At 72.7% G+C, this 11,707-nt stretch overlaps 1 protein-coding gene across 4 annotated transcripts; it reads left to right on the top strand.

Annotated features, from left to right (window-relative positions):
• The first annotated feature begins 132 nt into the window (after window positions 1-132).
• On the top strand, window positions 133-11,655 carry WDR45 (WD repeat domain 45). Of its 4 annotated transcripts, XM_075918478.1 has the most exons (11): window positions 364-485; window positions 1,821-1,921; window positions 4,798-4,872; window positions 6,716-6,820; window positions 6,903-7,008; window positions 8,076-8,170; window positions 8,248-8,327; window positions 8,490-8,698; window positions 10,800-10,901; window positions 11,005-11,150; window positions 11,230-11,655. In XM_075918478.1, the coding sequence occupies exons 2-11, from the start codon at window positions 1,873-1,875 to the stop codon at window positions 11,337-11,339; spliced, it is 1,077 nt and encodes a 358-aa protein (XP_075774593.1). In that variant the 5' UTR covers window positions 364-485; window positions 1,821-1,872; the 3' UTR covers window positions 11,340-11,655. The 4 variants fall into 4 exon arrangements, with proteins under 4 accessions (XP_075774592.1, XP_075774591.1, XP_075774593.1 ...); XM_075918476.1 differs by lacking the exon at window positions 1,821-1,921 and having other exon boundaries at window positions 136-485; XM_075918477.1 differs by lacking the exons at window positions 1,821-1,921; window positions 6,716-6,820 and having other exon boundaries at window positions 133-485.
• The last annotated feature ends 52 nt before the right edge of the window (window positions 11,656-11,707 follow it).

Here is an 11,707-nt window from a genome sequence, read left to right on the forward strand (position 1 = left end):
GGGAGGGAGAGGGGACTAGTGGTTAGAGCGGGGGGGGCAGGTTCGCTCTGGGAGGGGGAGGGGACTAGTGGTTAGAGCGGGGGGGGCAGGTTCGCTCTGGGAGGGGGAGGGGACTAGTGGTTAGAGCGGGGGGGGGGCCGTAGCTTTGCCCAGATCCTGAGGCCCCTCCCTCTTCTGGGCTGTGATCCCGCATCAGACACGAAGCCCCGCCCCTGGGCAGGTCATTTTATTGGCTCCGCCCCTTCCCAGGGGCGGGGCGACACGCCTAGCGAGGGGCGGGGCCATAGGCAGCTCGTTTCCAGGATCCAAGATGGCCGCCGAAGGGCGCAGCGAAGGGCACCCCCGCCCCGCTGCCCGCTCCCAAGATGGCCGCGGAGGCTTCCCGCACGGCCAGGGCGATCACGTGACGAGCTGTCACGGTCCCATCCCCCTCTGTGACCCGGCAGAGCCAGATCAGCTGCTGTTTGCGCGCCCCCCCCCGCGGGGTGAGCTGGGGCGGGGGGGGCACCAGATCGAAACCTGCTAGCAGGGGGGGGGGGGGGCAGGAGCTGGTGGGAGGCCGACGGGTGACGTGGGGCTGGGGGATGTGGGGTGAGATGGGGTGACGTGGGGTGGGAGACGTGGGGGTGGCGTGGGGCTGGGGGATGTGGGGTGAGATGGGGTGACGTGGGGTGGGAGACGTGGGGGTGGCGTGGGGCTGGGGGATGTGGGGTGAGATGGGGTGACGTGGGGTGGGAGACGTGGGGCTGGGGGATGTGGGGTGATATGGGGGTGACGTGGGGATGTGGGGTGAGATGGGGTGACGTGGGGTGGGAGACGTGGGGGTGGCGTGGGGCTGGGGGATGTGGGGTGAGATGGGGTGACGTGGGGTGGGAGACGTGGGGGTGGCGTGGGGCTGGGGGATGTGGGGTGAGATGGGGTGACGTGGGGTGGGAGACGTGGGGGTGGCGTGGGGCTGGGGGATGTGGGGTGAGATGGGGTGACGTGGGGTGGGAGACGTGGGGCTGGGGGATGTGGGGTGATATGGGGGTGACGTGGGGATGTGGGGTGAGATGGGGTGACGTGGGGTGGGAGACGTGGGGGTGGCGTGGGGCTGGGGGATGTGGGGTGAGATGGGGTGACGTGGGGTGGGAGACGTGGGGGTGGCGTGGGGCTGGGGGATGTGGGGTGAGATGGGGTGACGTGGGGTGGGAGACGTGGGGCTGGGGGATGTGGGGTGATATGGGGGTGACGTGGGGATGTGGGGTGAGATGGGGTGACGTGGGGTGGGAGACGTGGGGGTGGCGTGGGGCTGGGGGATGTGGGGTGAGATGGGGTGACGTGGGGTGGGAGACGTGGGGCTGGGGGATGTGGGGTGATATGGGGGTGACGTGGGGATGTGGGGTGAGATGGGGTGACGTGGGGTGGGAGACGTGGGGGTGGCGTGGGGCTGGGGGATGTGGGGTGAGATGGGGTGACGTGGGGTGGGAGACGTGGGGGTGGCGTGGGGCTGGGGGATGTGGGGTGAGATGGGGTGACGTGGGGTGGGAGACGTGGAGGTGGCGTGGGGCTGGGGGATGTGGGGTGAGATGGGGGTGACGTGGGGTGGGAGACGTGGGGGTGGCGTGGGGCTGCGGATGCGGATGCTGCCTGTGGGGTGGGGGTCTGGCTGGGCGGAGGCCCTGAGGGGAATGTGGGGGGCCCAGTGCTCCCGGAGCACCAGCGGGGGTGAGGTTCACGGGGACTGGTGTGGGGGTGACGGTGCCAGGCCAGCTGGGGAGCTGAAGGGGGTGTGGAGGGGGGAGCGTAGCCCCCCCCTCACACTCTGCCCCATTCCACAGCTGCCTGGTGCTCAAATCCAGGAGGGGCCCCCGACATCTTCTGCCCCCCAGCATGGCGCAGCAACGCGGGGTGAACAGCCTGAGCTTCAACCAGGACCAGAGTGAGCTGCACCCTTGTAGCCCGCTCTCACCCCTAGGCCCCGCTCCCCTCCCACAGAACCCAGGCCTCAGCTCTGCCCCCCCCCGCTCTCACCCCTAGGCCCCGCTCCCCTCCCACAGAACCCAGGCCTCAGCTCTGCCCCCCCCCGCTCTCACCCCTAGGCCCCGCTCCCCTCCCACAGAACCCAGGCCTCAGCTCTGCCCCCCCCCGCTCTCACCCCTAGGCCCCGCTCCCCTCCCACAGAACCCAGGCCTCAGCTCTGCCCCCCCCCGCTCTCACCCCTAGGCCCCGCTCCCCTCCCACAGAACCCAGGCCTCAGCTCTGCCCACCCCCGCTCTCACCCCTAGGCCCCGCTCCCCTCCCACAGAACCCAGGCCTCAGCTCTGCCCTCCCGCTCTCACCCCTAGGCCCCGCTCCCCTCCCACAGAACCCAGGCCTCAGCTCTGCCCCCCCCGCTCTAGCTCCTAGGCCCCGTTCCCCTCCCACAGAACCCAGGCCTCAGCTCTGCCCCCCCCGCTCTAGCCCCTAGGCCCCGCTCCCCTCCCACAGAACCCAGGCCTCAGCTCTGCCCCCCGTGCTCTCACCCCTAGGCCCCGCTCCCCTCCCACAGAACCCAGGCCTCAGCTCTGCCCCCCCCCGCTCTAGCTCCTAGGCCCCGTTCCCCTCCCACAGAACCCAGGCCTCAGCTCTGCCCCCCCCCCCGCTCTAGCCCCTAGGCCCCGCTCCCCTCCCACAGAACCCAGGCCTCAGCTCTGCCCCCCGTGCTCTCACCCCTAGGCCCCGCTCCCCTCCCACAGAACCCAGGCCTCAGCTCTGCCCCCCCCCGCTCTAGCTCCTAGGCCCCGTTCCCCTCCCACAGAACCCAGGCCTCAGCTCTGCCCCCCCCCCGCTCTAGCCCCTAGGCCCCGCTCCCCTCCCACAGAACCCAGGCCTCAGCTCTGCCCCCCGTGCTCTCACCCCTAGGCCCCGCTCCCCTCCCACAGAACCCAGGCCTCAGCTCTGCCCCCCCCCGCTCTAGCCCCTAGGCCCCGCTCCCCTCCCACAGAACCCAGGCCTCAGCTCTGCCCCCCGTGCTCTCACCCCTAGGCCCCGCTCCCCTCCCACAGAACCCAGGCCTCAGCTCTGGCCCCCCCCCCGCTCTCACCCCTAGGCCCCGCTCCCCTCCCACAGAACCCAGGCCTCAGCTCTGGCCCCCCCCCCCCGCTCTCACCCCTAGGCCCCGCTCCCCTCCCACAGAATCCAGGCCTCAGCTCTGCCCCCCGTGCTCTCACCCCTAGGCCCCGCTCCCCTCCCACAGAACCCAGGCCTCAGCTCTGGCCCCCCCCCCCGCTCTCACCCCTAGGCCCCGCTCCCCTCCCACAGAACCCAGGCCTCAGCTCTGCCCCCCCCCGCTCTCACCCCTAGGCCCCGCTCCCCTCCCACAGAACCCAGGCCTCAGCTCTGCCCCCCCCCGTTCTCACCCCTAGGCCCCGCTCCCCTCCCACAGAACCCAGGCCTCAGCTCTGCCCCCCCCCCGTTCTCACCCCTAGGCCCCGCTCCCCTCCCACAGAACCCAGGCCTCAGCTCTGCCCCCCCCCCGCTCTCACCCCTAGGCCCCGCTCCCCTCCCACAGAACCCAGGCCTCAGTTCTGCCCCCCCCGCTCTAGCTCCTAGGCCCCGTTCCCCTCCCACAGAACCCAGGCCTCAGCTCTGCCCCCCCCCCCGCTCTCACCCCTAGGCCCCGCTCCCCTCCCACAGAACCCAGGTCTCAGCTCTGCCCCCCCCCCCCCCCGCTCTCACCCCTAGGCCCCGCTCCCCTCCCACAGAACCCAGGCCTCAGCTCTGCCCCCCCCGCTCTAGCTCCTAGGCCCCGTTCCCCTCCCACAGAACCCAGGCCTCAGCTCTGCCCCCCCCCCGCTCTCACCCCTAGGCCCCGCTCCCCTCCCACAGAACCCAGGCCTCAGCTCTGCCCCCCCCCGCTCTCACCCCTAGGCCCCGCTCCCCTCCCACAGAACCCAGGCCTCAGCTCTGCCCCCCCCCCGCTCTCACCCCTAGGCCCCGCTCCCCTCCCACAGAACCCAGGCCTCAGCTCTGCCCTCCCGCTCTCACCCCTAGGCCCCGCTCCCCTCCCACAGAACCCAGGCCTCAGCTCTGCCCCCCCCGCTCTAGCTCCTAGGCCCCGTTCCCCTCCCACAGAACCCAGGCCTCAGCTCTGCCCCCCCCGCTCTAGCCCCTAGGCCCCGCTCCCCTCCCACAGAACCCAGGCCTCAGCTCTGCCCCCCGTGCTCTCACCCCTAGGCCCCGCTCCCCTCCCACAGAACCCAGGCCTCAGCTCTGCCCCCCGTGCTCTCACCCCTAGGCCCCGCTCCCCTCCCACAGAACCCAGGCCTCAGCTCTGGCCCCCCCCCCGCTCTCACCCCTAGGCCCCGCTCCCCTCCCACAGAATCCAGGCCTCAGCTCTGCCCCCCGTGCTCTCACCCCTAGGCCCCGCTCCCCTCCCACAGAACCCAGGCCTCAGCTCTGGCCCCCCCCCGCTCTCACCCCTAGGCCCCGCTCCCCTCCCACAGAACCCAGGCCTCAGCTCTGGCCCCCCCCCCGCTCTCACCCCTAGGCCCTGCTCCCCTCCCACAGAACCCAGGTCTCAGCTCTGCCCCCTCCCCCCCCGCTCTCACCCCTAGGCCCCGCTCCCCTCCCACAGAACCCAGGCCTCAGCTCTGCCCCCCGTGCTCTCACCCCTAGGCCCCGCTCCCCCTCCCACAGAACCCAGGCCTCAGCTCTGCCCCCCCCCCGCTCTCACCACTAGGCCCTGCTCCCCTCCCACAGCTGTGGGAGGACCCAGGCGTCCGGGCAGCCTCTCCCCCCAGGCTGGGTCCAATCCGGTCTCTGTCCTGCTTCCAGGCTGCTTCTGCTGCGCCATGGAGTCCGGGGTGCGGATCTACAACGTGGAGCCGCTCATGGAGAAAGGGCACCTGGGTAAGAGCGGGGGGGGGGCTCCCACGGGCCCAGGGCAGGGGCTGGCTGGGTGGGGGGGGCTCCCACGGGCCCAGGGCTGGGGCTGGCTGGGTGGGGGGGGGCTCCCACGGGCCCAGGGCAGGGGCTGGCTGGGCGGGGGGGGGCTCCCACGGGCCCAGGGCTGGGGCTGGCTGGGTGGGGGGGGCTCCCACGGGCCCAGGGCTGGGGCTGGCTGGGCGGGGGGGGCTCCCACGGGCCCAGGGCTGGGGCTGGCTGGGTGGGGGGGGGGGGCTCCCACGGGCCCAGGGCTGGGGCTGGCTGGGCGGGGGGGGGCTCCCACGGGCCCAGGGCTGGGGCTGGCTGGGTGGGGGGGGCTCCCACGGGCCCAGGGCAGGGGCTGGCTGGGTGGGGGGGGGGGCTCCCACGGGCCCAGGGCTGGGGCTGGCTGGGCGGGGGGGGGCTCCCACGGGCCCATGGCAGGGGCTGGCTGGGTGGGGGGGGGCTCCCACGGGCCCAGGAGGGGGCTGGCTGGGTGGGGGGGGCTCCCACGGGCCCAGGGCTGGGGCTGGCTGGGTGGGGGGGGCTCCCACGGGCCCAGGAGGGGGCTGGCTGGGTGGGGGGGGGGCTCCCACGGGCCCAGGGCAGGGGCTGGCTGGGCGGGGGGGGGCTCCCACGGGCCCATGGCAGGGGCTGGCTGGGTGGGGGGGGGCTCCCACGGGCCCAGGAGGGGGCTGGCTGGGTGGGGGGGGGCTCCCACGGGCCCAGGGCTGGGGCTGGCTGGGTGGGGGGGGGCTCCCACGGGCCCAGGGCTGGGGCTGGCTGGGCGGGGGGGGGGGCTCCCACGGGCCCAGGGCAGGGGCTGGCTGGGCGGGGGGGGCTCCCACGGGCCCAGGGCAGGGGCTGGCTGGGCGGGGGGGGGCTCCCACGGGCCCAGGGCAGGGGCTGGCTGGGCGGGGGGGGCTCCCACGGGCCCAGGGCAGGGGCTGGCTGGGCGGGGGGGGCTCCCACGGGCCCAGGGCTGGCGCTGGCTGGGCGGGGGGGGGCTCCCACGGGCCCATGGCAGGGGCTGGCTGGGTGGGGGGGGCTCCCACGGGCCCAGGGCAGGGGCTGGCTGGGTGGGGGGGGCTCCCACGGGCCCAGGGCAGGGGCTGGCTGGGTGGGGGGGGCTCCCACGGGCCCATGGCAGGGGCTGGCTGGGTGGGGGGGGCTCCCACGGGCCAGGGCAGGGGCTGGCTGGGGGGGGGGGGGTCCCACGGGCCCAGGGCTGGGGCTGGCTGGGGGGGGGGGCTCCCACGGGCCCATGGCAGGGGCTGGCTGGGCGGGGGGGGCTCCCACGGGCCCAGGGCTGGGGCTGGCTGGGCGGGGGGGGGACTCCCACGGGCCCAGGGCAGGGGCTGGCTGGGCGGGGGGGGAGCCCAGGGCAGGGGCTGGCTGGGCGGGGGGGGGCTCCCACGGGCCCAGGGCAGGGGCTGGCTGGGCGGGGGGGGCTCCCACGGGCCCAGGGCAGGGGCTGGCTGGGCGGGGGGGGGGGCTCCCACGGGCCCAGGGCAGGGGCTGGCTGGGCGGGGGGGGGGCTCCCACGGGCCCAGGGCAGGGGCTGGCTGGGCGGGGGGGGGGCTCCCACGGGCCCAGGGCAGGGGCTGGCTGGGCGGGGGGGGGCTCCCACGGGCCCAGGGCAGGGGCTGGCTGGGCGGGGGGGGGCTCCCACGGGCCCAGGGCAGGGGCTGGCTGGGCGGGGGGGGCTCCCACGGGCCCAGGGCAGGGGCTGGCTGGGGGGGGGGGGACTCCCACAGGCCCAGGGCAGGGGCTGGCTGGGGGGGGGGCACGGTGCCATCAGACCCCAGCCTGTTTTCTGCCCCCCCAGATCACGAGCAGGTGGGCAGCATCGCCCTGGTCGAGATGCTGCATCGCTCCAACCTGCTGGCCATTGTGGGGGGCGGAGGGAACCCCAAATTCTCAGAGATTTCAGGTATGGCCCTTTGGGGGGCTGGTGGTTCCGGGGGGCCGGATGCCTGGGCGCCGGGGGGTCACTGGCTGCTCTCCCCCCACAGTGCTCGTTTGGGACGACGCCCGCGAGGGGCCGGGGGGCAAGGACAAGCTGGTTCTGGAGTTCACCTTCACCAAGCCCGTCCTGGCCGTGCGCATGAGACATGACAAGTGAGTATGAGCCGGCCCCGGCTGCCAGGCCCCAGCCGTAACCCCCCCAGGAGGAGGGGACCTGGCCCACAGCTGTAACCCCCCCGCAGGGAGGGGACCCAGGCGTCCGGCTGTAACCCCCCCGCAGGGAGGGGATCCAGGCGTCCGGCTGTAACCCCCCCCCAGCGGGAGGGGGACCCAGGCGTCCGGCTGTAACCCCCCAGCGGGAGGGGACCCAGGCGTCCGGCTGTAACCCCCCCCAGCAGGAGGGGACCCAGGCGTCCGGCTGTAACCCCCCAGCAGGAGGGGATCCAGGCGTCCGGCTGTAACCCCCCCGCAGGGAGGGGATCCAGGCGTCCGGCTGTAACCCCCCCCAGCGGGAGGGGACCCAGGCGTCCGGCTGTAACCCCCCCCCAGCGGGAGGGGACCCAGGCATCCGGCTGTAACCGCCCCCCCTGCAGGGAGGGGACCCAGGCGTCCGGCTGTAACCCCCCCCCCCAGCGGGAGGGGACCCAGGCGTCCGGCTGTAACCCCCCAGCGGGAGGGGACCCAGGCGTCCGGCTGTAACCCCCCCGCAGGGAGGGGATCCAGGCGTCCGGCTGTAACCCCCCCCCAGCAGGAGGGGACCCAGGCGTACGGCTGTAACCCCCCCCCAGCAGGAGGGGACCCAAGCATCCGGCTGTAACCCCCCCCAGCAGGAGGGGACCCAGGCGTCCGGCTGTAACCGCCCCCCCTGCAGGGAGGGGACCCAGGCATCCGGCTGTAACCCCCCCCAGCAGGAGGGGACCCAGGCATCCGGCTGTAACCCCCCCCAGCAGGAGGGGACCCAGGCGTACGGCTGTAACCCCCCCCCAGCGGGAGGGGACCCAGGCATCCGGCTGTAACCCCCCCGCAGGGAGGGGACCCAGGCATCCGGCTGTAACCCCCCCCAGCAGGAGGGGACCCAGGCGTCCGGCTGTAACCCCCCCCAGCAGGAGGGGACCCAGGCGTCCGGCTGTAACCCCCCCCCAGCAGGAGGGGACCCAGGCGTCCGGCTGTAACCCCCCCCCAGCAGGAGGGGACCCAGGCGTGGGGCTCGTGTATTTCAGGATCGTCATTGTGCTGCGGAATCGCATTTACGTTTATTCCTTCCCGGAGAATCCCACCAAGCTCTTTGAGTTCGACACGCGGGACAACCCCAAAGGTACGGCCCCTCCCCCGGTGCCCCCCCAGCCAGGAGAGCGCCCCGCCCAGCCCCACGGTGCCCCCTCTCTCCCGCAGGGCTCTGCGATCTCTGCCCCAGTCTGGAGAAACAGCTCCTGGTGTTCCCGGGCCACAAGTGCGGGAGCCTGCAGCTCGTGGTGAGTGGGGCTGGGAGGGGGCAGAGCCATGGGGGGCCCGTGGGGCTGGGAAGGGGCAGAGCCGTGGGGGGCCCGTGGGGCTGGGAGGGGCAGGAGGATGTGGGGGTTGCGGGGGGCTGGCAGCCCAGGAAACCACCCATCTCAGCCCTCCCCCGCTGCCAGGACCTGTCGAGCACCCAGCCGGGCACGTCCTCGGCGCCGTTCACCATCAACGCCCACCAGGGCGAGATCGCCTGCGTCTCCCTCAATCAGCCGGGCACCGTGGTGGCCTCGGCCTCCCGGCAGGGCACCCTCATCCGCCTCTTCGACACGCAGAGCAAGGAGAAGCTGGTGGAGCTGCGCCGGGGCACGGACCCTGCCACGCTGTACTGGTGAGATCCCCCCCGGCACGGACCCCCTGTACTGGGGAGATCCCCCCCCCCCCGGCACGGACCCTGCCATGCTGTACTGGTGAGATCCCCCCCGGCACGGACCCCCTGTACTGGGGAGATCCCCCCCCCGGCACGGACCCTGCCACGCTGTACTGGTGAGATCCCCCCCGGCACGGACCCCCTGTACTGGGGAGATCCCCCCCCCCCGGCACGGACCCTGCCACGTTGTACTGGTGAGATCCCCCCCCCCGGCACGGACCCCCTGTACTGGGGAGATCCCCCCCCCCGGCACGGACCCTGCCATGCTGTACTGGTGAGATCCCCCCCGGCACGGACCCCCTGTACTGGGGAGATCCCCCCCCCGGCACGGACCCTGCCATGCTGTACTGGTGAGATCCCCCCCCGGCACGGACCCCCTGTACTGGTGAGATCCCCCCCCCCCGGCACGGACCCCCTGTACTGGGGAGATCCCCCCCCCCCCCGGCACGGACCCTGCCATGCTGTACTGGTGAGATCCCCCCCCGGCACGGACCCCCTGTACTGGGGAGATCCCCCCCCCCGGCACGGACCCCCTGTACTGGGGAGATCCCCCCCCCGGCACGGACCCTGCCATGCTGTACTGGTGAGATCCCCCCCCCGGCACGGACCCTGCCATGCTGTACTGGTGAGATCCCCCCCCGGCACGGAGCCTGCCACGCTGTACTGGTGAGATCCCCCCCGGCACGGACCCCCTGTACTGGGGAGATTCCCCCCCCCCCCGGCATGGACCCTGCCATGCTGTACTGGGGAGATCCCCCCCCGGCACGGACCCCCCCTGTACTGGGGAGATCCCCCCCCCAGCACGGACCCTGCCATGCTGTACTGGTGAGATCCCCCCCGGCACGGACCCCCTGTACTGGGGAGATCCCCCCCCCGGCACGGACCCTGCCATGCTGTACTGGTGAGATCCCCCCCCGGCACGGACCCCCCCTGTACTGGGGAGATCCCCCCCCCAGCACGGACCCTGCCATGCTGTACTGGTGAGATCCCCCCCGGCACGGACCCCCTGTACTGGGGAGATCCCCCCCCCGGCACGGACCCTGCCATGCTGTACTGGTGAGACCCCCCCCCGGCACAGACCCCCCCTGTACTGGGGAGATCCCCCCCCCCCCGGCACGGACCCTGCCATGCTGTACTGGTGAGATCCCCCTCCCCGGCACGGACCCCCCCCGTACTGGTGAGATCCCCCCCCGGCACGGAGCCTGCCACGCTGTACTGGTGAGATCCCCCCCCCCGGCACGGACCCCCCCTGTACTGGGGAGATCCCCCCCCGTACTGGTGAGATCCCCCCCGGCACGGACCCCCCCTTGTACTGGTGAGATCCCCCCCCAGCACGGACCCCCCCCGTACTGGTGAGATCCCCCCGGCACGGACCCCCCCTTGTACTGGTGAGATCCCCCCGGCACGGACCCCCCCTTGTACTGGTGAGATCCCCCCGGCACGGACCCCCCCCTGTACTGGTGAGATCCCCCCCCGGCACGGACCCCCCCTGCACTGGTGAGATCCCCCCGGCACGGACCCCCCCCTGTACTGGTGAGATCCCCCCCCGGCACGGACCCCCTCTGTACTGGTGAGCCCCCTCCAGGCCCTGCCATGCTGTACTGGTGAGATCCCCCCCCGGCACGGACCCCCCCCCCCCGTACTGGTGAGATCCCCCCCGGCACTGACCCCCCCCTGTACTGGTGAGCCCCCTCCGGGCCCCACCACGGTTTACTGGTGAGATCCCCCCTCCGGCACAGACCCCCCGTACTGGTGAGATTCCCCCCCAACATGGACCCCCACCCCTCTGTACTGGTGAGATCCCCCCCCCCCAGCATGGACCCCGCCCCGCTGTACTGGTGAGCCCCCCCAACCCCCACTCCCCCCGGCACAGACCCCACCACGCTGTACTGGTGAGGGAGGCCCCCAGGTACAGCTACCACCTGGGCACACTGTAGTGGTGAGATGCCCCTGTGCATGGACACCTCCCTGGCATGGGGAAGGACCCTGCCGGGGGGGGGGGGGGGGGGGCACTGCAGGGGGAAGCTCGCAGCCCTGGTAACCCCCTTGCCCATCTTTGTAGCATCAACTTCAGCCACGACTCCTCGTTTCTCTGCGCGTCGAGTGACAAGGGGACAGTCCACGTCTTCGCCCTCAAGGACACACGGCTCAACCGCCGCTCCGCGTAGGTGCCACCCGCCAGCCCACAGCCCCCCCCCAGCATGGTCCCTTCCTCCCACCCATCACCCCCCTCGGTACCTCCCCCACGGCTGCCGTCTCTCCCGCAGGCTGGCACGCGTGGGCAAGGTGGGCCCAGTCATTGGCCAGTACGTGGACTCGCAGTGGAGCCTGGCCAGCTTCACGGTGCCGGCCGAGTCGGCCTGCGTGTGCGCCTTCGGCCGCAGCTCCGCCAAGACTGTCAACTCCGTCATCGGTCAGTGGGGCGGCGGGTGGGGGCCGGGAGGGGGCGGGGTTCCCTCCCCCGCTCTAACACACGTCCCCTTCCCCCCCAGCGATCTGCGTGGACGGCACCTTCCACAAATACGTCTTCACACCTGACGGCAACTGCAACCGCGAGGCCTTCGACGTCTACCTGGACATCTGCGACGACGACGACTTCTGAGCCCCGCCCACAGGAACAGTCGACTCCAGCTGGAGGGGGGGCTGGGGCCCAGCTGCAGCCACCTCTGAGGCAGGGCGGTGGGAAAACAGCCACACACAACACTGCATGGGAAGGACTCAGCTGCTACTGGTCCAGTTTGAAACAGCTGGGGCAGGGGGAATTGAATCCAAACCTGGTTTCACACCCAGCTGCCTGGAGCGGAATTTACTCTGGCCTGCTGCCACCAGCAAGGTGCACAAAACTACCCCAGCCTCAGCCGCATCGCGACACACTGTAGTCACCGCTTGTGTAGGGTTATAAGATGTTGTGCAACGTTTACCTTGTGGGGTATTATTTGCAAAGCTATAATCTGCTGAACATCATTGTCC

This window comes from Pelodiscus sinensis, unplaced genomic scaffold (genome assembly GCF_049634645.1).
Source record: "Pelodiscus sinensis isolate JC-2024 unplaced genomic scaffold, ASM4963464v1 ctg120, whole genome shotgun sequence".
NCBI classification, from domain to species: domain Eukaryota; kingdom Metazoa; phylum Chordata; order Testudines; family Trionychidae; genus Pelodiscus; species Pelodiscus sinensis.